Genomic DNA, 20,081 nt, shown 5'->3' with positions numbered 1-20,081 from the left:
TACCTACTGAGCTACAGCCACCCCAAATGTCATGCAGGATAAAGTGTTTTTCCCAGTTTGTGTTTAGAGCAAATCTCCACACCGCGGTGGATTAGCCTTTATAATCTTAGTCCTGAACACTGCCCTGTACCTTTCAGAGCGTCCTGCTGTAAAACGCTCTATTATCTCAGTGAGGTGGTGTTAATGATCAGGTGTGTGGAAGCAGGTGAAACGCTCATGTTATGGAATATTATTAATAATATTCCATAACTTTTAATAAATGTTTAATTTTGTGTAAGTGTGTATAATGACTAATTCAAGGGAACTGAAGAAAAAGCATTTACATTTTACACCCTTTATATTTTAGTTGAATAAATCCACTGTAGATTTAGTCAACTATATTCTTAAAATAATTCATCGACTAAAACTAAAACTATTCAGATGACTAAATTATGGCTAAAACTAAATTACATTTTTGTCAAAAGACTATGACTAAATCTAAATCAAAGTTTGCCATCAAAATTAACACTGCAGCCCAGCCAGCACACCATTAGGAGAGGTGAAGGATGAGACACCAGCTAAGGGGGGGCTTGACGATCTTTTTTCCCCCTTTTGTTGCTCCGTTGTACGATCGGATAAAAGGCCTCTCCAAACCAAGCTCCCGGGCTGAATTTCAACCCCAGCCCGCCCCTGGGTACCTCACAGGTACAGGTTCTGCATCCTGGTGCAGTCTCATAAATAACCAGGTTTAAAGTGTTCCTGAACGCCTCGAGTCTGTCACTCGAGCTCTGCTGCCGCTCGCTGGCCGCCGCAGGAACTGGACTCCTGCACGATTTAAGCCGTCAGCTGATCTCCACCATGTGTGAATCCTCACTGATGGGTCAGACGGTGCGTGGAGGATTGTGGGTAATGCGTTTGAAATCACCTCACCGTGACGGCAACTGTCTGCGAACGTGTTCAAGGTGGCATTCATTCAACAAGCCCGGCGTGGTGCATTCAGGAGCTAACCGAAACCTCGGACATCTCATACGCAGAAACATTAGCCTGAGATAATCACATTAATCTGATTAATGTGATTATCTCAGATTAGAATGTTTTTAATGCTGCTGTTTGGTCATCTGAACAAAGTTCATTGCGAGCAGCATGACCTTTGAACTTTACACAGTTTGGCTCAATCAAAACCCTCAATGTGAGATTCTTTAAAACACTTTCAGGCCAAAAACGGAATCACCTGAACAGGAAGTAGAATTCTTGTTTTACTTTAAAATAAATTTAGAGTAAAATGTTTTTACTGAATTTGATTTGAAATTTAAAGCTTAGTCAGATTTTTATTCCAGCTGTTTGAAACCACAGACATATATATGTAGACGCTGCATTGAATCGTACGTCACATCGCCGCCATATTGGATGTGGCAAACATAAACACAGAGGTGCATCACTCTGGTGCTGCATGGCATTCAAACCATTTTACAGTGGAAACTGGATCACAGGGGCTTACCTTTCACAGGTAAAAGTGAACAAGAAACAGCTCTTTTTTTGTTTTACCTTTTTAAACATAAAATTTTATTCTATGCAATAAATCATGGATCTATAATTTTATTTTCACCGCTAACAGAAAATGAAGCAGATCAGTGTCTTATTTTATTTAAAGCTTGTCATTAATAGGACTTAAATCGATTTTAAAAAATCACTGAATATAAAAACTTTTTAAATTCATAAACATGCAGATGTCATCTCTACATGTCAGGATCTGGTTATTGTAGATATTTATCATAGTAACAGTATCTGTAAACACTCATAAAAACATTAGAAATACATACGCTGGTTTGATGCTGCACACTCACATACGTGGAGTATTTAGCATTTATAATTATCAAAGTTATATTATCTTTGGTGTCAGTTTCCCAGTGTATATTAGTGCATATTTGAATGAGACGCATTAACTTAAAGAACTTTGCAGAAAGGCACTTTATGAAGTTCAGTCCAGTTACTCGGATCAGTTTGCAGACCTGCCACATCCAATATGGCGGACGGGCTGACATATCACAGCAATGGGCCGGCCCGCTCAATGCAGTCAAATGTGTCCTTCTTTTCCCGGATTTCAAGGACGGGCCCGGTGTATCCTTCATGGCCTACCATATCCCATGATTCATTGAGCATCAAAACTCAAACATGCATTGGCGGAGGATAGCGGCCAAAAAGTCTGAAAAATGACTGTTTCTGTGACACAAAATAAACTTTTAAGATGTTTTCAGGCGAGAATGTAAATGTGTAAATCTCAACTACCAGCTCGTTTTATCAAGATATCACATCATTGCAAAAAGTGCTCCGATGTTGTCAGATGTCCGTTGCCGCTGCTCTACCAGCCTCACTAGCTGTTAGCCGACCGGGTTCTCGAGGATCGCTATACCCAGAACGAACACCCGGCTCCCGGAACATCCTTTTCAAACCCCCGCTGGCTTTTGCTGCTAAGTGGAAGTTAAACACAAAGGACCCGGTCTACGTAGGCCGGGTCCTTAAAAGGATGCAGATCCTGAATTTGGACACAGCTCTCGTGTCCATCAGACTCGTGAACGTCTCATATTTGTCACGTCTGCAGGAAATGACCTCAATAGAGACAGGAAGTACATCCCTTTGCATCAAAAGCAGAAATGACAACACTAAAAAACTTAATTAAAATTAAAACACTTTAATTCAAACAAAAAACAACCAATCACAGAGAACTTCGCTTTATTCCGGCTCTCTCTGCTTTCAGCTCCTCTTCAGGCCGCTGAAGAACTCTTCCAGAACCGTCTCCACCTCGTCTTCACTGTAATCTCGCACCACAAAGTTCTCGCCATCAGCAGCTCCTCGGATCATGGCCGACAGAACTGCACGGAAACAGAAAGTCAGCCTGTGGGTCTGACATGAAGCAGCCAATCAGGTTAAAGCACGATAATGTAAAAACACGAAGTGCGCTCACTGCGTCCTGACGACGGTCTGAACAGGCAGAAGATTTTCTTCTTCATGTCGACGGCTCGGCCGAGCTCGTAGCCGACGCCCAGAGATGGCTGCGTCACCTCGGCCACGATCACTGAGGTCACACAGAGGGCAGAGGTCACAGCCTGGCAGATCAGTGATGAATTGATCAATCAATGGTTCTCACCATCAGCCTGCCGCAGCCAGTCCAAGTCTCGGTCGTGAATGGCTCGGTCCCCGGAATCTGTGGCGTCCTCTCCTGTCCAATCACAGCACAGCAACTCAGTGGCATCTCTCTCACGCACACACACACACAAACTCACACACACACACACACACACACTCTCCTTGGGCTCTTATTTTGAAAGTTTGAACCAAAAAATGCATTAAAGGTGACTCCACCCACTTTTGTAAGGTGAATGCTTTTATTTTGGAGGACTGCAGTGGTGCGACAGGCTGAGCACTGATGTCGGTACACCTGTCAATCCACCTGTCCATGCTGGTTATTGGTCACAGACTCTGTCTCTTTCACGGTGCTTTTAGAATGATTGATTGATTGGACTTTGGGTTGATATGTGTGAGCAGCACAGAGACCGCTCACACTGACCTCTGACCTTTAACGGGAGCTCAGAGAGCCGTCATCCATCAGTGACGCTGACATTAGATCACATTAGAAACGCTCACAGCCTCATCTTCACTCAAAAATTCGTCTCTGAGTTCCATCACTGACCTGTTACAACACACAGATGATTGATCAGTGATCAGTGTGTTCTGTGTCTACAGCTTCACACAGATAAGTGTGACGTAAGCAGACGATTGGCTGACAGGCTGCTGCTGCGTTCACCCTCAGTTAGCTCCTGCGTGAGTGAGGAAAGAAAACCATCACCACATACCGGGATTCACCATGGCAACGGGTAAATCCAGAGCACAGCCTCCATTTTAACCCGGAGGATCCGTGTGGCGCGTGACGGGAGGAAAGAGTCATTTTCATCAGCTCGTCCCTCCGTCATCATCACAGACTGAATAAAGGTTGATATCAAACGTATCATTTCTTTTCTAATGCCTGCTGTCATCATTTACCCAACTTTAATCTTCTCCAGATGAAGCTGAATCCTAATCTTAATCTAATGATGGGCTCTAAGCCGGCAGGACAGAAAGAAGATCAAATGTGGAGAAATCAGTTCTCTGACGGAGCTGTGTGTCAGTGACAGCCGCAGATCTGACCTCAGGTCAGTTTCCTATTTATTTCTTTGAAAGGGAGAATTTCATTATTGCTGCTTTAATGCCTCTAATCTGATCTGAGATCAGCCTCACTGATAGATGACGGCTCTCTCACAGCAGAGACGTTGCACTGAGTCACTGTTAAAGGTCAGAGGTCAGGTTCATGTTCTCAGAAATGTCTCAGCTTTATTGGTTTGACATGTTTCAGGTCCTTTGAAATAATCACGGCGGGAAAATGAAGCCATTACGAACGGATCCGGATGGGATGAGCTGGGAAGTGAGCGGAGCCTGAACCGGATCTGATCCCGATCCGTCCGGCTCCTCCTGCTGTGCAGGCGGACTCGGATTTCTGATCCGTTACAGAGCCGGTGATCCCATCGGGCGGATCCGGCGATTTTCAGTGGAAAATAAGTCGAGATTCATACTCTGAATTTCTGACATCATAACTTTGAAAATGTTGATGCATTTAAGTCACTTTGAAACATTTAGTTCAGTTTGAGGGTCTTAGAATGATCCCAGCCTCATCTTCACTCAAACATTCATCAGCTCCAAGATCCCATCAGTGAACCGCTGATCCCTGATCAGTGTGTTCTTCATACACATCAGTGTGACGTAAGCAGTGATGCTGCAGTAAAGGTTCAGAGGAACTGACGGACAGTCTGCAGCTGGGCTCATTATAGATGTGTGATGTCATCTGTCAGAGGCTCCTGTTAAAATCAGGGTGACGTCTGACTTCAGTGCTTATAAAAACGTCTGCAGATCAATTCACTGCTGAAAGGAACTTTCATCTCAGGCTGAACAAACAAACAAACAAACAAACAAACAAACAAACAAAACAAACAGACAGCTGCCGGAGGGCCGGGCCTAACCCGTCTCATCTTCATCTCATTTTATGTGTGACCTCTGACCTCTGTCGCTGAGCTCGGCGCTGCTCACGTGCTCGGTCAGGACGCTCCCGTAGCTCTGCAGCGCATGCACGATCCTCCGGTACACGTGCACGTCGTCTCTGCCGCCGCGGATGCTGCCGCAGAAATAAACCTTCATCCTGTTACTACTCGGATTCTACTGCCCCGTCAGACGAGTTCCCGCGCTTCTTGCGCTCACACGTCACCGGAAGCATAGTGATGCCGAATAGTGTCTGCGCCCTGATCTCTGACTGACAGGCGGCACAGCGACTTCGTACACGTAGCCTGAAGAATGAGTCACCTCGAAGTCTGTGCCAGAAGATTATGAACAGCTGGAACAGTCTGACATACCTGAAGAGTCAGGAGAGCCTTCCACCCCAACCTGAGGATCACAGCCCCACCTTCAATTATAATCACAGACGCAGCGTGGAGAACCCAGCACCTTCATGTCTGTCGCAGACGCCGGTCTGTAAGCTCCACGTCCATGAGGATAACGCCTGTCTGTGCACCTGTCCCTGCAGGTTCTCTGCTGTCATTAACAGCTTTGAATCTCGCCTGTCCATCCTCTCCAGTCTTTGATTGGCTCAGACAGGAGCGAGGGCGTTACCTGGCAGGCAGAACTCGGGGTGGACCTGCAGATTCTTCTTCTGTGGTTTCAGCCTGACAAAAAAAAAAAAAAAAAAACCTCTTTCACCTTTCAAAATAAAGGCTCTTCACAGGAAGACAGCGTAAAGTCATTAAATCAAAGTCGATCAGCTGTGAAAAATCCAAACATCACATCTTCCTGGTTCTCCCATGGGTCTGAGCGCTCCGCTGGAGTCACCACAGCTCCTTCACTGGAGATGTCCTACATTCAGACTGTGACTCACTGGGCCTCTACATGATACAGGCGATGAGATATTATAATGCCATTCTTATCATTGCTAATGTGTACCACAGCAGGGAAAGTTCACAATGTGCACGTTTGATGTCCCTAAAGTCATGCGCGCACTTGATGTCGTGGCTACAGAAATCGAAATGACAACCTGCATGAATGAGAAGTAAGAAGAAAAACGAAGATCAAATGAAAATTTCAGGCATGATCGCTGACAAGTTTTTTCCACGCCTCCATTGTCTGTGTGGTTTTACTCACTGTGCAGAGAATGGCAGCTGTTATTTTTTTCCTTACATCAGCTGTAGCCACCAGAACGATCACTATAACCACAATCTGGTGGTAATCACACTATTGTGGTTTGGTTTGTGCGATTGTTTGGTGCCGTTTCCTTCACTTTCTATGAAGTGACAGATTTCCTGAGGCAGCTCATGGCACCTGTGTCACTGAAAAAAGTGCTGACTGATGTTTTATCCGCTGATCAATCGGCAATACGCAAAACTGGTGCACAGTTCTTGGCCTGCCGGCAGCTGTTGCAATGAGTGGGATTTGTAGTATAAGTGGTGGGAGCACATTTACCCACTGGCTATTAATAATAGCTGTATGAAATCATCTTGAGGGCCGTATAAAATTAGATCGTGGGCCGGAAGTAGCCCGCAGGCCTTGAGTCTGACACATGTGACATAGAGAAAAACTGCAGTACGGAAGTTAAAATGTGCAGATGAAATTTCTGGCTAGGGCTGGGGGGGGGGGGGGCGCCTAAAAATGTGTCCGCATACACCTCAGAAATTATATAGCTGCGCCCCTGTGTAGGGTTATAATTCTAAATCAGAGAACGACAATCTACTTTGCTCAATAGAAAATAAAATTCTCCTTTGGCTCTCTAAATATCCAAACTCCCTTATTATTATCGGTGGGGATTTTATTATAACCTCTGATAATATGGTTGATAGATCCCTAACAACAAATGTTTTCTCGGAGTAATAAAATGGGAACAAAACAATCCCGCATACATTTTTGGCTGATATCAAATTCCATTGAGAAAAATAAAGTCATAGTTAATATCCTTACAACACCCTTAACTGACCACAGGGTGATATATATTAATATACAATTGTGTGCATCTCATTTTAATTTTAGTAGATCTTCATAATGGAAGCTAAACAACTGTCTGCCTGAGAATAAGTCAGCTAAAAAAAAGAGATCAATAAATTATCTAGCCAGTTTTGGGACAAAGCTAAGAAAGAGAAGTCCTTTGATGCTAACTGGGAGCTCTTTAATTTTGAAGTTGGTAAATTTTTGAGAAGGTATGGAAGTTATTCGGCCAAATCAAGAAAAGCTGAGGAAGAAGAGATAATCTCTAAAATTGCTTTGTGTTATCAAAAGTCTCCTGAGGACATGTCACAGGAGGACAGACTGAACTAGACCTTCAGCGTAAACCTGATGATCTATATCGACACAAGACAGAAGGTTCCTTTGTGAGATCCAGGAAGAGATGGTTGGAAGAAGGAGAGCAAAACTCTGCATACTTCTTTAGGTTGGAAAAACATCGCTCAAAAATAATTCCATCCACCAGTTAAACATTGATGGTGTCATCTCTGAAAATGCCAAACTAATCTCTAATTTCTGCTGTAATTTCTATGTAAATCTTTATAGTTCTAAATATGATGAAGTGGTCACAACTCTATATTTAACTTCTATAAAAAAGCTGAAACGTGGACTCAGGTGATAAAGCTTACTGTGATGGCCCTTTCACCCTGAAGGAGGCTCTTGATTCCCTTGACTCTCTCCTGGCTCTGATGGCTTAACTTCAGAATTTTACAAGTGCTTCTCTGAACAGTCAGAAAGCATAGAAAACAATACGCTCCCTTCAAGCCTCACTCCAGGCGTTATCACACTGATTCCTAAGTCTGACAAGGATGTGCTTCTTCTTTTCTTTCTCCTCAGTAATGAGGAGAAAGATCTTTGCCAGTATGCTCGCTAAGAGGCTTAAAGCAGTGCTGGACACGGTTATTGATGAAACACAACCAGGCTTTATGAGGAAACGTGACATCTTAAATAACATCAGACTTGTACTGGATATATTTGATTACTCTGAACTGATAGCTGAGAACAGCTTCATTCTCTTCCTGGACTTCTATAAGGCCTTTGATACAACAGAACATCAATTCATCTTTCGCTCTCTAGAAAAGTTTGGCTTTGGTACTTCTGTGAGGCCGTTCGAATCCTGGATGCTAACAGCAACAGCTCTATCAAACTAAAACATGGCATGACCCCCAGATTTGACCTCAAACGAGGTATCTGGCAAGAACGTCCACTTTCGCCCTACCTATTTTTACTTTGTACACGAATTCTTGCAACTCACGTTATCAACAATAATATTCAAGGAATCTGTGACACTCAGTCCATCTGCAATGTTATGGTAAAAGATGAGGTTAAATATTTGGGCCTTGTGATCACCAAGAATCAGAAATTAAGATCCTTCTTGAATTTTTCTCCAATTACTCAGAAAACTCAAAAGAAACTGAATCAGCAGTTACAGAGAGATCGGTCTTTGCAGGGTGTGATTAACAAAAGCAGAGAGAAGTTCTCGACTATCCTCAGTGGCCATTTCACCACAGCTCGACGGTAAAATCAGTATCCGAGTCGTTAGTTCGGCCCAACGTAGCTCAGGAAGGATTTCATTGGAGGCTGTTTCACTGCAGGACTACAGAGTATCACTGCAACATCTGCAAATTGTTTTCAAAATACTCTAAAAAAAAATACTTGGTCACTTTTACCTGTGAAAGGTAAGCCCATGTGATCCAGTTTCCACTGTAAAACGTCTTGAACGCCACGCAGCACCAGAGTGATGCACCTCTGTGTTTATGTTTGCCACATCCAATATGGCGGCGGTGACGTACGATTCAGCGCTCAATGCAGCGTTTACTTATACATGTATGTGGCTCAGGCGACTGGATCAGAAAATTACTCTGAAAAAGTGATGCACCACAGAGAAACACAGGCTTTTATTCTGGAAAAACTGAAGCAGAGGAAGTCTGAACTTTCATTCTTGAATTTAATTTGGAAGGGTGTGCCACTTCCTGCGGCCTGAGTCTGTCAGGTTACCAAGCGCACGCTTCGGAGTGATTAAACTTTATTATCCCATATTTACAGAACCAATAATCAATAATCAGAAACCAGGCAAATACAAACAGAAAGTCAGAGGAACGTTCAGAGTAAAAACCAAACACAGAGACTCAAATCAAAGATCAGGAGCAGCAGGAGGAGTCCGAGAGCTCCAACAGCTGCTGCACCTTCTCTCACACACACACCACAGAAGTGTGTGTAAGTTTTCCAGAAATAAACAGAAGACTGAGTGGGACCCGTCCCCGTCCCTCAGCGGATCCTCAGCAGGGTGCCCGGGATCCTGGCAGTGGCGTTGAGCGTCACCTCGGGCACATCTCTGGCCACTCGCTGCATAGAAGCCATGTTGGGTCCTTCCAAAGAGTCGAGCAGCCCTGAAAAAAACATGGAACATAAAACATGAGTCACCAAATACACCTGAGCAGGTGTGGAAACACTGACCGCACTCAGAACATAGAACAGGAAGTGCTGGACCTGCTGGCTGATAACAAAAGTGTGGGGACAGTGAGGCTGATCCCTTTATTTCTGCTGCAGACTGAAAACATTTGACTTTGATCTCAAAAAAATCATTCCAGGTATTTACACCTGGATCTGATTCACAGTTCAGAAGATAGCACCTTTGGTCTAACCCCGCCCATTTTTCTTGGGAGTAAAAGTGTTGGAACGTGTGTTTTGTTGTCCAGGTGTGTCCTGTTACATTGATTACTCAGGTTCAGATTTGGGTTTTCCTGTGCAGACTGAGCATTTATAGTTAGAGGAGTAACCAGAGAGGAGATGGAAGATCAACCTGAGCCAGGACATCCGTTTGGAACGTCCTGAAGAAGAAAGTGGTCACAGGTGTGCTAAGTAACAGGTGTGGAACAGGTAGACTGAGGAAAACAGCAGCAGCTGATGAAACATTGTAAGTGCTATAAAGAAAGACCCTAAAACAGCTGTTGTTGACATCTGCAACAACCTCCAGAGGGCAGCAGTGAAGGTATCACAGTCTACTGTTCACAGAAGACTTCATGAACTAAAGCACAGAGGCTTCACCAGGAGATGCAAACCACTAATGAGCATGAAGAGCAGGAGGGCCAGGCTGGAATCAGGAACTCTGGGACAAAGTTTGATGGACTGATGAGACAGCGATGAACCGTTACCATGGTGATGGAGAGGCTAAAGTGTGGAGAAAAAGCATCCGCTCAGGATCCCAAACATACGAGCTCATCTGTGAAACACAGCAGAGGTGAGCTCATGTTTGGGCTCGCATGGCTTCTTCCGGAACGAGCTCGTTAATCTTCATTGATGATGTCACCATAATGTCAGCAGTACGATGACCTCAAGAGTCTACACAAACATTTTGTCTGTCAGTTTAAAGAAAGATGGAACCAAAGTGATTCATCAGGCAACAGGATAATGACCCAAACACACACAGGAGCTCATCAGCGGCCCAGTCACTCTCAGACTTAAACCCCACAGAGCATTTTAGCTGCTAAAGAGGAGACTGAAGGGAGGACACCCCCCCCAAACAAACAACTGAAAGAGCCTGCAGCCTGGAAAAGCACCACAGGAGAAGATTACAAAGGTTTAGTGATGTCAGCAGGTCACAGGCTTGATGCAGTTATTGCAAGCAAAGAATTTGCAACTAAATATGAAGTCTTATTCACTTTAATCGGTTTTAAGTTAATCTGTTCCAATACTTCTGATCACAAGAAAAATGGGTGGGGTCAAATAAAAGGTGCTCTCTGCGGAACTGTGGATCAGATCCAGGTGTAAACACCTGGAAATAAAAGCTGAGATGTTGATCTTTGTCTCATCTTTGGAGGTCATAGTCAAATGTTTTCAGTCCGCAGCAGAAATAAAGGATTTGATTCAATTCAATTTTATTTCATTTATATAGCACCAAATCACAACAAACGGGCACCTCAAGGTACTTTACACTGTAAGGCAGGGGTCTCAAACTCGCGGTCTGCATCCGGCCCCGCCCCCTACTTCCGGTCTGCGATTTGATGATGATTTGATTTGATATTTTTGACATCAAATCGCAGACCGGAAGTAGGGGGCGGGGCCGGATGCAGACCGCGAGTTTGAGACCCCTGCTGTAAGGTAAAGACCCTACAATAACTACAGGATCGGCCTCACAGGTCCACGACTTTTGGAGGGGGGTGTACCTGAGTGACTTTAACCAGCAGGTGAAATACTTCTGAGCGCGCTCAGAAGCTCCAGTTCTGACCCATCTGGTTCTTTCTGGTGTTCTGCTCATCTGTTTGGTTCTGTTCTGGTTCTAAATTCTTTGGTTCTCAGACCTGTTCTGTGGTTCTGGTTCTGACCTTCTACGATGGTGTGGTAGTTGAAGTGCAGGTAGAGCAGAAAGAGCATGTGCAGCAGCGCCAGCGTCCCGCAGAGGAGCAGCCGCGGTGTCTGACCCACGGTCCGAGAGAGCAGCGCCGCCACCTGCACACAAATACACATAGGTGAGCTCACACAGGAGGTGGTTCCTGGCATCAGGGGCTGATGGGAAACGGCAAGCTCACCATGCGCAGCGTGGACAGCCCGCCAAGTAGCAGCCACAGCCCGTAGAACAGGAAGTGGAAGTGGATGTTGTAGGTGATGAGGAGAACAATGCAGGGACCGAACAGGCCGTAACCCTGGCAACAGAAGACAGGAAGTGAGGTCATATAGCATCATTTAGCAGGAAGAGTGCTACATTCAGGTGCAGCTGGAAAATCTGACTTTTATTAGTTTACCTGAATCACACCTGAGAACAGCAACAACACACTTACCTCCCAGGTGTGTGTGTGTGTGTGTGTGTGTGTGGCAGCAATTTCCAGAACTGACCAGCAGGGAGAGCATCTGCAGCATGGTGATCTGAGCATTGACCAGGTACGCCAGGAAGTAGATGAAGGCGGATACGCCAAGCCAGTAACCAAAACATGTCCCAATGGCGGTGCCCATCAGCGTGCCCTCTCTCTGCAAACACACACACAGAGTTCATGTTTGTTTGTGTGTTTAAGTGTTGCGTGCATGTGTGTGTGTGTTTGTTCTTACGATGACTGTCCCTGATGTCTTCATGCCGTGCAGCAGGATCGCCACCAGAGTGAAGACCAGCATCAAAGGCCCGTACAGCTCACCTGCGATCTTCTGCACAGGAAGGACACACGTCAGAAGAACCTGGACCTGAATCTGATCTGGACCTTGTGAACGTGTCTGTGTATGGCAGGCCGTTTTAACATAAAATCCGTTTGTCTGACTATCCGTAATTACATTTTAGATATCTAAAACTGCATTTTGACTATCCAGAATGGTAATTTAAGATATCCGCAATTACATTCTGGCTAGTAATTATAATAATTCAAGACATCTTCAATTACATTTTGACGAGTCAAAATTCCTTTCAAGATATCTCAAATTATGTCACCGAATTCGTCATTTGACGGGTCACACATCCATAATTACAATTTAAGATATCTCAAACGTAATTATGACTAATCGAAATTACGTTTTAGATATCTAAATTTAACGATTGCGTGAAGGCCCCCTTGTGCCTTACTGAGCTGTCCAAACAATTGCCTTTGTAGTTTTCAGGTGGCTGCAAGGACGCTGGCTGTTATGGACAAAATTGTAATAAAATGCAACAATATAGAAAGAGCTCCTCAGTATGGGATATGCGGAGAGCGCGAGAGTCGTGAACTTAAAGACTGCTTCAGAAATCTGCACAGAATCTCTGATTTTATGGCCGTTTTAACAAACTGCCTTATAAACATTTGGCCAAAATGCTCCGTAATTCAAGATATCTCAAACGTCATTCTGACTAGTCAGAATGTTAATTTAAGATATCTTAAATAGAAAAGCGTCTAATTCAAGACATGTGTAATTAATTTTGAGATATCTTAAAAGGCATTTTGACTAGTCAAAATTACAGTTCTAGATATCTCTAATTTAGTTTTGCCGAGTCATTATTTGCTTTCAAGATATCTAGAATTTAATTTGCACTAGTCAAAACTATTTATCGCCTATCTAAAAATACATTTAAGATATCTCAAAATATGGTGTCATTTAAGATATCTTTAATTAGAATTATGACTAGTCAGAATAAAAAACAAGATATCTTGAATTAACTTTATGACTAGTCATAATTTAATTGTAGATATCTGAAATGTGAGTTTCAGATAGTCAGTAATTCATTGAAGATATCTTGAATTGAAGCCGCCATACAAATGAATGTTAAATCTGACGTCATTTCGACTAGTCAGAATGTAATTAGAGATATCTCAATTTACTAATACGTCTAGTCATAAATCAATTTCAGATATCTGGAATGTAAGTGTGGGGAATCAGATTTTATGTTAAAACGGCCTGCCATAGTCTGTGTGCAGGTGGACCTCCAGTACACATCAGAACTGTCTGATGACCAAATGAATATTTTAAAGGTGATATAGTCCACATCAGAGGCTGGAGGTCCCTTTAACTCAGTGCTTCTCAATTATTTTCTGTTACGCCCCCCCTAGCAAGAAGAAAACTATTCGCGCCCCCCCACTCCCCACTGTGACTATCCATCTCTGCATAACATTTTATCCTTATTAACATTAAAGAAAAAAAGAAAGACATATGGTCAAACTTACAAAGAATAACTTTATTAAATCGTGTTTTAAGTCTGCAACAGAAAAGATTTTAAGTGCATCATTGCCTGAAATTAAAAATAAATAAATCCTTGTTTAAACTGTAAACATGTTTGACCAACTAGACACAGCAAACACACCGGTCTTTCCTCTTCTCCAACTGTAGTGACAGTGAAGCCAAGCGCTAAATACGCTTCGTCGTATTTCCTCGTCTTAGCTTTCGGGTGACTTTCTTTTGTCTCATTATCTTTGTCTCTCTCCGCTTTTCTTTTCATCCCTGTTAAAAACTTTTTCATGTTGGGGGTTGTTATGTTGAATAACGGAGGCTATAGGCAGAACGCAGTCGGAGCTTTCTGTTGACTCAACACTGCTAACCAAGGCAAACCTGTTGTCTTGTAAGTCGTAAAATGTTGCACTGTCGCAAACGTGACAGAAGTAACAATGACAGCGCCACTGCCGCCTACTGTAGTGGATGCGCAATTACACTTTATACTAGTACGGCCCCCCAAAAAAAAGCCTGTTCCCCAGGGTCACACGCGCCCCCCCAGGTATCGCACCGCGCCCCCTTTGGGGGCCCCACTATTTGAGAACCACTGCTTTAACTGAATTTACAGATTACAGCTCCACCCCCTTTACCACTGAGCATTAATACACAGGAACATCAACTGAACAACAGGTGTGAATCTATCAAGCTTCAGTGAGACACGTTAGAACCCTTTAAGAGTTTTTCACTAAAGAGCTCCTCCTTCACTTTGCTCTGAGAACTTCAGGGAACATCAGGAACCTTCTGGTTCAGCAGGAGGCGCTAAAGGTTCTCAGTGACCACCAGTAAAACTATGAGGAGGAGAATCACACATACCTGGGGGAAGTTGATCATACGGACAGGTATGAGGGACTCAATCAGCCTGCGAGAGAGAGAGAGAGAGAGAGAGAGACGTTAGCTGTTGGTCATTAGCATCAGTCCGAGCAGGAAATAGGAAGCAGGAGGTCTTACCTGTGGCGCACCTGTACTGGCTCCACGTCGAAATACGGCCGCAGGATGTCGATGTTAGCATACAGGTTGAAGGCTCTGGAGGCCTGACGCTTCCCTGCCTGCCACACCTGCACACATCACACAGGTGAAGAAACACGGAAACACCTGACGCTCTTTCTATTTATTGGTTTCATTGATCAATCCGTTTGACTGATCAGCACTGTTTGAGAGGCCGTTAAATACTTCTTAGGGTTACCCAGGCAACCTCAGCCGGAACCGTGAGCTACAGTGGTACGCGTGATTGGCTTCAGGTGTGGGTGGAGCTTAATGGAAGGTGGTGACAGCTAATGTTGCTAACAGCTAACCCACATGAAGTCTCTGGATGATGTTAGAAGTCAGAGAAGAAGAAACGATATGCTGCAGCAGCTATGTTACAGAGTTACGTCACTAAACAACAAAAGAGGCGTTCAGGAGCAAATGTTTGTGTAGGAAAGAATTTCAGCTGGCCTCTGTAACATCAACTATTGTCTCAGCACAAGTAACCCCAGCCCCACCTCACCTCATCAGCCACCTGCCGGCCCAGCTGGCCCTTTAACCCCTTCATGCCCAAGAACTCTCCGTCGGTGGTGGCATCGTCCTCGGTGGCGGCGGCCTCAGCCGCCACCTCCTCCTCCTCCTTCATCCTCTGGTGCATCTCACCCATGTCCTCAAAGCTCGAGCCTGATGTGTCGTCCATGTTCTCCATGTCGATGACGGCCGAGCCACCACCTCCCTAAACATAGGAAACATGTCTCATATCTCCAGTCTCCACCTCTCTCCCACGTTTCCTCTCATGGGAGAAAGAAGAGAGGAGAGGCAATGTGTGACAGTGGAGGGAAGGAGACAGGAGAGGAGGCGTGGGAGAGAGGAGGGAAGGAGACAGGAGAGGAGGCGTGGGAGAGAGGAGGGAAGGAGACAGGAGAGAAGGCGTGGGAGAGAGGAGGGAAGGAGACAGGAGAGGAGGCGTGGGAGAGAGGAGGGAAGGAGACAGGAGAGGAGGCGTGGGAGAGAGGAGGGAAGGAGACAGGAGAGGAGGCGTGGGAGAGAGGAGGGAAGGAGACAGGAGAGGAGGTATGGGAGAGAGGAGGGAAGGAGACAGGAGAGGAGGTGTGGGAGAGAGGAGGGAAGGAGACAGGAGAGGAGGTATGGGAGAGAGGAGGGTTAGGAGGCAGGAGAGGTGCCTTGCTGAGGTCCTTGGATCAGGTAGGGATCAACAAGTAAATCAGACTAATCAGCAATTTGTTAATCAGTCAGCTGACGAGACGAGTCCAGCTGCTGCCGCCAGATGTTCGGTCAGCTGATCACAGATGGAGGATCTGATCTGAGGTAAGCTGTTAACTTGTTAGCTCGCAGCTCAGCCTTTAGCTAGTCTGTCCGTTAGCATAGTAGCAGGTATGCGTCGCTGCTGTGCTCCGTGAGCGCTCACCTATACAGCAGCTTCAGTGTCACTCAGGTGCTGCTGAGTCCATAGACATATATACATGCCTATGGTATATATGTCTATGGCTGAATCGGCCTTTAGCCAGTTGGCCTGTTAGCATGTAGCTCACCTGGATGAGGTTATCGTCGAAGCTTCCCCATGGTTCCGTGCTCCTGCTCCCGGAGCCCAAAGACATTTTCTCCGCAGTGCAGCGGCTCTCTGTTGGCTGGAATCGGAGTGTGTGGTCGGTGGAGGGACCTGTTACTTTTCTTCAGCTTCTTAAAATCGATGTTTTGGTCCGCAGTCAGCTCCGCCCACCAGCTGACGCCACAGGCCGTCAACGTGGAGATCAAAGATATCGCGAGATTCCCGTGTCTTAAACTTTATTGAGAACAAACATCTGTGAAGAGACCTTCATTGGAAATCAGCCTAACCAAAACATCATCAATACGGTGACCGATAAATATGATCAGCTGAAGCTGAGGCTCCTGTTCATTTGAGGTGACTCTAAGCAGAGAAATCCAGGACCTCCTCCTGACAGGTGCTGTGGGCCAAGGGCGTAACGTTGGGTCCAACATTGGGGGGTTAAGCTCTCTTATTAAATCATTTACTTTTTTAAAAGGATTCAGGAGAATTTGGGTTAACCATATTAGAAATACACTGTAATGTTTTTACTATGTATTTCTTTAACTTCTTTGTATTTACTCTGCACCTTCAACAATTAAGAAAAGCCTTACATTTTTCACATTTCTTCCAACAGTAACAAATATCTTTCATGAACCTGTTTTGTTTTACTACCAAATTTGCAGCCCCTCATTCCACTTTTAAAGAAACTGTTTTAATTTGGCCAAATATAATAAATACAATATTGTACAGTTGTCTGTTCTCCACTGAACATGTGAGAGTTTAATGCAATCTTTACTATTAAACACGTTCTGTAGAGAAAAAGGTTTGAACTTGATGTATTTAAAATATAACGAGTCTCATCCTGGACCTTTCTGGGACGCTCATCTTCAGTCCTGTTATCAGTACTAATATTAGTTATTAATAACTAAATACAAATGTTATGTGAGTATTCACTTGAGTAAAACTATATACTTGTTTAATGAGTTTAGTTTATTACTACTTGGAGCACTTGGAGCAGCAGCAGAGCTACGCTCGCATGCTCTTTGTGGATTACAGCTCAGCGTTCAACACAATCATCCCGGACATTCTCACCACCAAACTGCACACCCTGGGCCTCCCCCCTCTCACATGTTCCTGGATCAAGGACTTCTTAACCAACCGGCCCCAGACTGTGAGACTTGGCCCCCATCTCTCCTCCACCCGCACACTGAGCACTGGCTCCCCACAGGGCTGTGTGCTGAGCCCCCTCCTGTACTGCCTCTACACCCATGACTGCAGTCCGGCCCACAATAACAACCTCATCGTCAAATTTGCTGACGACACCACAGTGGTCGGACTCATCTCAAAGGGAGATGAGGCAGCTTACAGAGAGGAGGTCCTGAATGACAGCCTGGTGTTCAGAGAACAACCTGGTACTGAACACCATGAAAACCAAAGAGATCATCATCGACTTCAGAAAGCACAGGACCGACCCAGCTCCCCTCTACATCAACGGCGAGCGTGTGGAGAGGGTCCACACCTTCAGGTTTCTTGGTGTCCTCATCTCTGCTGATCTCTCTTGGTCAGATAACATCACAGCTGTTATCAAGAAGGCTCAGCAGCGACTTCACTTCCTGAGGGTCCTCAGGAAGAACAACTTGGACTCAAACCTGCTGCTGACCTTCTACCGCTCATCCATTGAGAGCCTGCTGACCTACTGTATCACAGTATGGTACGGCAGCTGCACTGAGGCAGACAGGGTCAGGCTTCAGAGGGTAGTCAAGACAGCACAAAGAATCGTTGGCTGCCCTCTCCCCTCCCTGATGGACATCTACACCTCCCGCTGCATCAGCAGAGCCAGGAACATCATCAAGGACAGCTCACACCCTGGCTTTGACCTGTTTGACCTGCTGCCCTCTGGCAGGAGCTACAGGTGCATCAAAGCCAGAACAAACAGACTCAAGAACAGTTTCTTCGCCAGAGCAATCACCACCCTGAACTCACACACTCACCCACCGTAACTGTGCAACACCCACATCTCTGTGCAATATTATATCATTCATACTGAACAATATCTAACATTCCTATATTGTGTAATATCCAGTATTCATTCACTAGTGCAATATTCATTCACCAAGTGCAATATTCATCATCTTCATTATTATATGTATACACTTATTTACTTTTCTTCCAATGTACAGATGCACCAATGTATGTATATATTTTTATACATTCTATTTTTTGTATATTTTATACATTGTTTATTTTCTGTATATTTCTTGATTATACTAGACTATAATATTTTTATTTTTTATTTTAGAGAATTTGATTTTCTATTGCATGGCACTGAACAGGAGTGGCCCTCCAATCTCATTGTACATCCTGTATAATGACAATAAAAGGCATTCTATTCTATTCTATTCTACTAGGGGTGGGACTCGATTAAAAAAATTAATCTAATTAATTAGGAGCTTTGTAATTAATTAATCGAAATTAATCGCATTTTAATCACATTTCAGTATTTAACATGAGAAATATTGATTTAAGTTTGGTTGATGAATGAATGAATCAATATACATGAGCTTAAACTTCAAAATTTCTTTATTTTCCCACCAGTCTACTACACAGACCAACGAAAGGTGGAAGTGCTCCTGTGATAAGCAAACTCAGCATTTTTTTTTGTACTTCCACTTGGAAGTTTCTTGTATTTAAATTTCCCATCCTCCAGCGTAGTCTCGTAGCTGGTTAAACGGAGAATGAACTTTTGCTCCTTTTTGTGATTTAATTTTAAATCTTTAATTCAAAATAAGCTGTTAAAACAAGCATAACACATTTCAACAGCAAGGAATACAGCTGAGAGAATGATTAATTTCCAACCTGGGAGCTTGGTTTGGAGAGGCAAATGGACAAACCATAATTTTAAGACAAAAGTACTTTATTTGCAGGTGCGGACTGCACCTGTGGCCACAAGAGCTGCAGCAGCCAGCGCTGCTGTGCTTAATTGGGTAAAAAAAAAAAATTCTGATCACTGGCCGTTCGGGAAACCTCCCGATGGCCACCACGCCCCTGTCTGAATGAGTTATATCTGTGTTTAACTTCAACTCAGCGGCGAAAACCAGCGGGAGGTTGAAAATGATGTGACGGCAGTCGGACGTTCTCTCCGGCTAAAGCGAACCTGGATAGCCCAGTCAGCTGACAGCTAGCGAGGCGAGCTGCTGGTAGAGCAGCGGCAACGGACAGCTCTGAAAACAGCGGAGCACTTTTTGCAATTAAGCGACATGAATTTGGACACAGCTCATAATGCTAATCACATTGTGCGTCGATATAATCTGTATGCCTGGACTCCTGCAGTGAGAAACGTTCCACAGTGCAAAGTGCGATTAAAATGCGTTAAATTTTTTTAATTCGTTACTTTCCCCGTAATTAATTAATCGTAACTAACGTGTTAAAGTCCCACCCCTATTTATTACATATTACAGGTAGTGTACTGTGCCGCCTGTGCACAAATAGCCACTTTTATCTTCTTTTTCTTTTGACTCATTGTCAGATTAGGGTCTAACGGAGCTAAAATACCTGAAGCGGTATTCATAGTGTGTCTGATACACAGCAGCATAGTTATTAAATCAATAGCTAACAATACATATACATTTACCTCATTTTGATTTTTCTGCTTTTTACAAGGAGGTGTTGTCGACCAACAATGAAAAATTGTTGTCTGTCCGCTTTTTGGCACTCTTGTCATTTTTTTTTACACCCCCTCCCCAGCAGCTGCTTCCACAAGCAAACGGTGAACGCCGCTGCTTGGTAGAGAAAGCGGGTTGGGTGATACCAAGTTTTTGTGGAGAGAGGGGGGGTTACATTACCAAATGATTAAACATGCTAGTAT

At 44.3% G+C, this 20,081-nt stretch overlaps 2 protein-coding genes and 1 long non-coding RNA gene across 3 annotated transcripts; 1 reads left to right on the top strand and 2 right to left on the bottom strand.

Annotated features, from left to right (window-relative positions):
- Positions 1–2,648: 2,648 nt before the first annotated feature.
- On the bottom strand, positions 2,649–5,283 carry dnph1 (2'-deoxynucleoside 5'-phosphate N-hydrolase 1). The gene is made up of 4 exons (XM_030748425.1): positions 5,067–5,283; positions 3,125–3,196; positions 2,942–3,052; positions 2,649–2,849 (listed from the first exon to the last, which is right to left on the bottom strand). The coding sequence occupies exons 1-4, from the start codon at positions 5,200–5,202 to the stop codon at positions 2,731–2,733; spliced, it is 438 nt and encodes a 145-aa protein (XP_030604285.1). The 5' UTR covers positions 5,203–5,283; the 3' UTR covers positions 2,649–2,730.
- LOC115793430 (uncharacterized) lies at positions 3,827–4,563 on the top strand. The gene is made up of 3 exons (XR_004021108.1): positions 3,827–3,966; positions 4,038–4,166; positions 4,367–4,563. It is a non-coding gene; the product is annotated as an uncharacterized LOC115793430 (long non-coding RNA).
- Positions 5,284–9,053: 3,770 nt separating the features above from the next.
- yipf3 (Yip1 domain family, member 3) lies at positions 9,054–16,449 on the bottom strand. Its single transcript, XM_030747467.1, has 9 exons — positions 16,221–16,449; positions 15,191–15,403; positions 14,653–14,759; positions 14,518–14,563; positions 12,088–12,180; positions 11,878–12,009; positions 11,574–11,687; positions 11,370–11,493; positions 9,054–9,434 (listed from the first exon to the last, which is right to left on the bottom strand). The coding sequence occupies exons 1-9, from the start codon at positions 16,284–16,286 to the stop codon at positions 9,313–9,315; spliced, it is 1,017 nt and encodes a 338-aa protein (XP_030603327.1). The 5' UTR covers positions 16,287–16,449; the 3' UTR covers positions 9,054–9,312.
- Between the last annotated feature and the right edge of the window lie 3,632 nt (positions 16,450–20,081).

Source organism: Archocentrus centrarchus, chromosome 15 (assembly GCF_007364275.1).
Source record: "Archocentrus centrarchus isolate MPI-CPG fArcCen1 chromosome 15, fArcCen1, whole genome shotgun sequence".
Classification (NCBI taxonomy): Eukaryota; Metazoa; Chordata; class Actinopteri; order Cichliformes; family Cichlidae; genus Archocentrus; species Archocentrus centrarchus.
This window is presented reverse-complemented; position numbering and strand designations above follow the sequence as displayed.

Coding starts and splice junctions, on each gene's coding strand:
- yipf3 (XM_030747467.1), bottom strand. CDS start 16,286: ATGTCTTTGGGCTCCGGGAGCAGGAGCACGGAACCATGGGGAAGCTTC. Junction 15,404..16,220: donor TCGACGATAACCTCATCCAG/GTGAGCTACATG, acceptor TCCTATGTTTAG/GGAGGTGGTGGCTCGGCCGT. Junction 14,564..14,652: donor CCAGTACAGGTGCGCCACAG/GTAAGACCTCCT, acceptor TCTCTCTCGCAG/GCTGATTGAGTCCCTCATAC.
- dnph1 (XM_030748425.1), bottom strand. CDS start 5,202: ATGAAGGTTTATTTCTGCGGCAGCATCCGCGGCGGCAGAGACGACGTG. Junction 3,197..5,066: donor CGCCGAGCTCAGCGACAGAG/GTCAGAGGTCAC, acceptor GTGATTGGACAG/GAGAGGACGCCACAGATTCC. Junction 2,850..2,941: donor CAGACCGTCGTCAGGACGCA/GTGAGCGCACTT, acceptor GTTTCCGTGCAG/TTCTGTCGGCCATGATCCGA.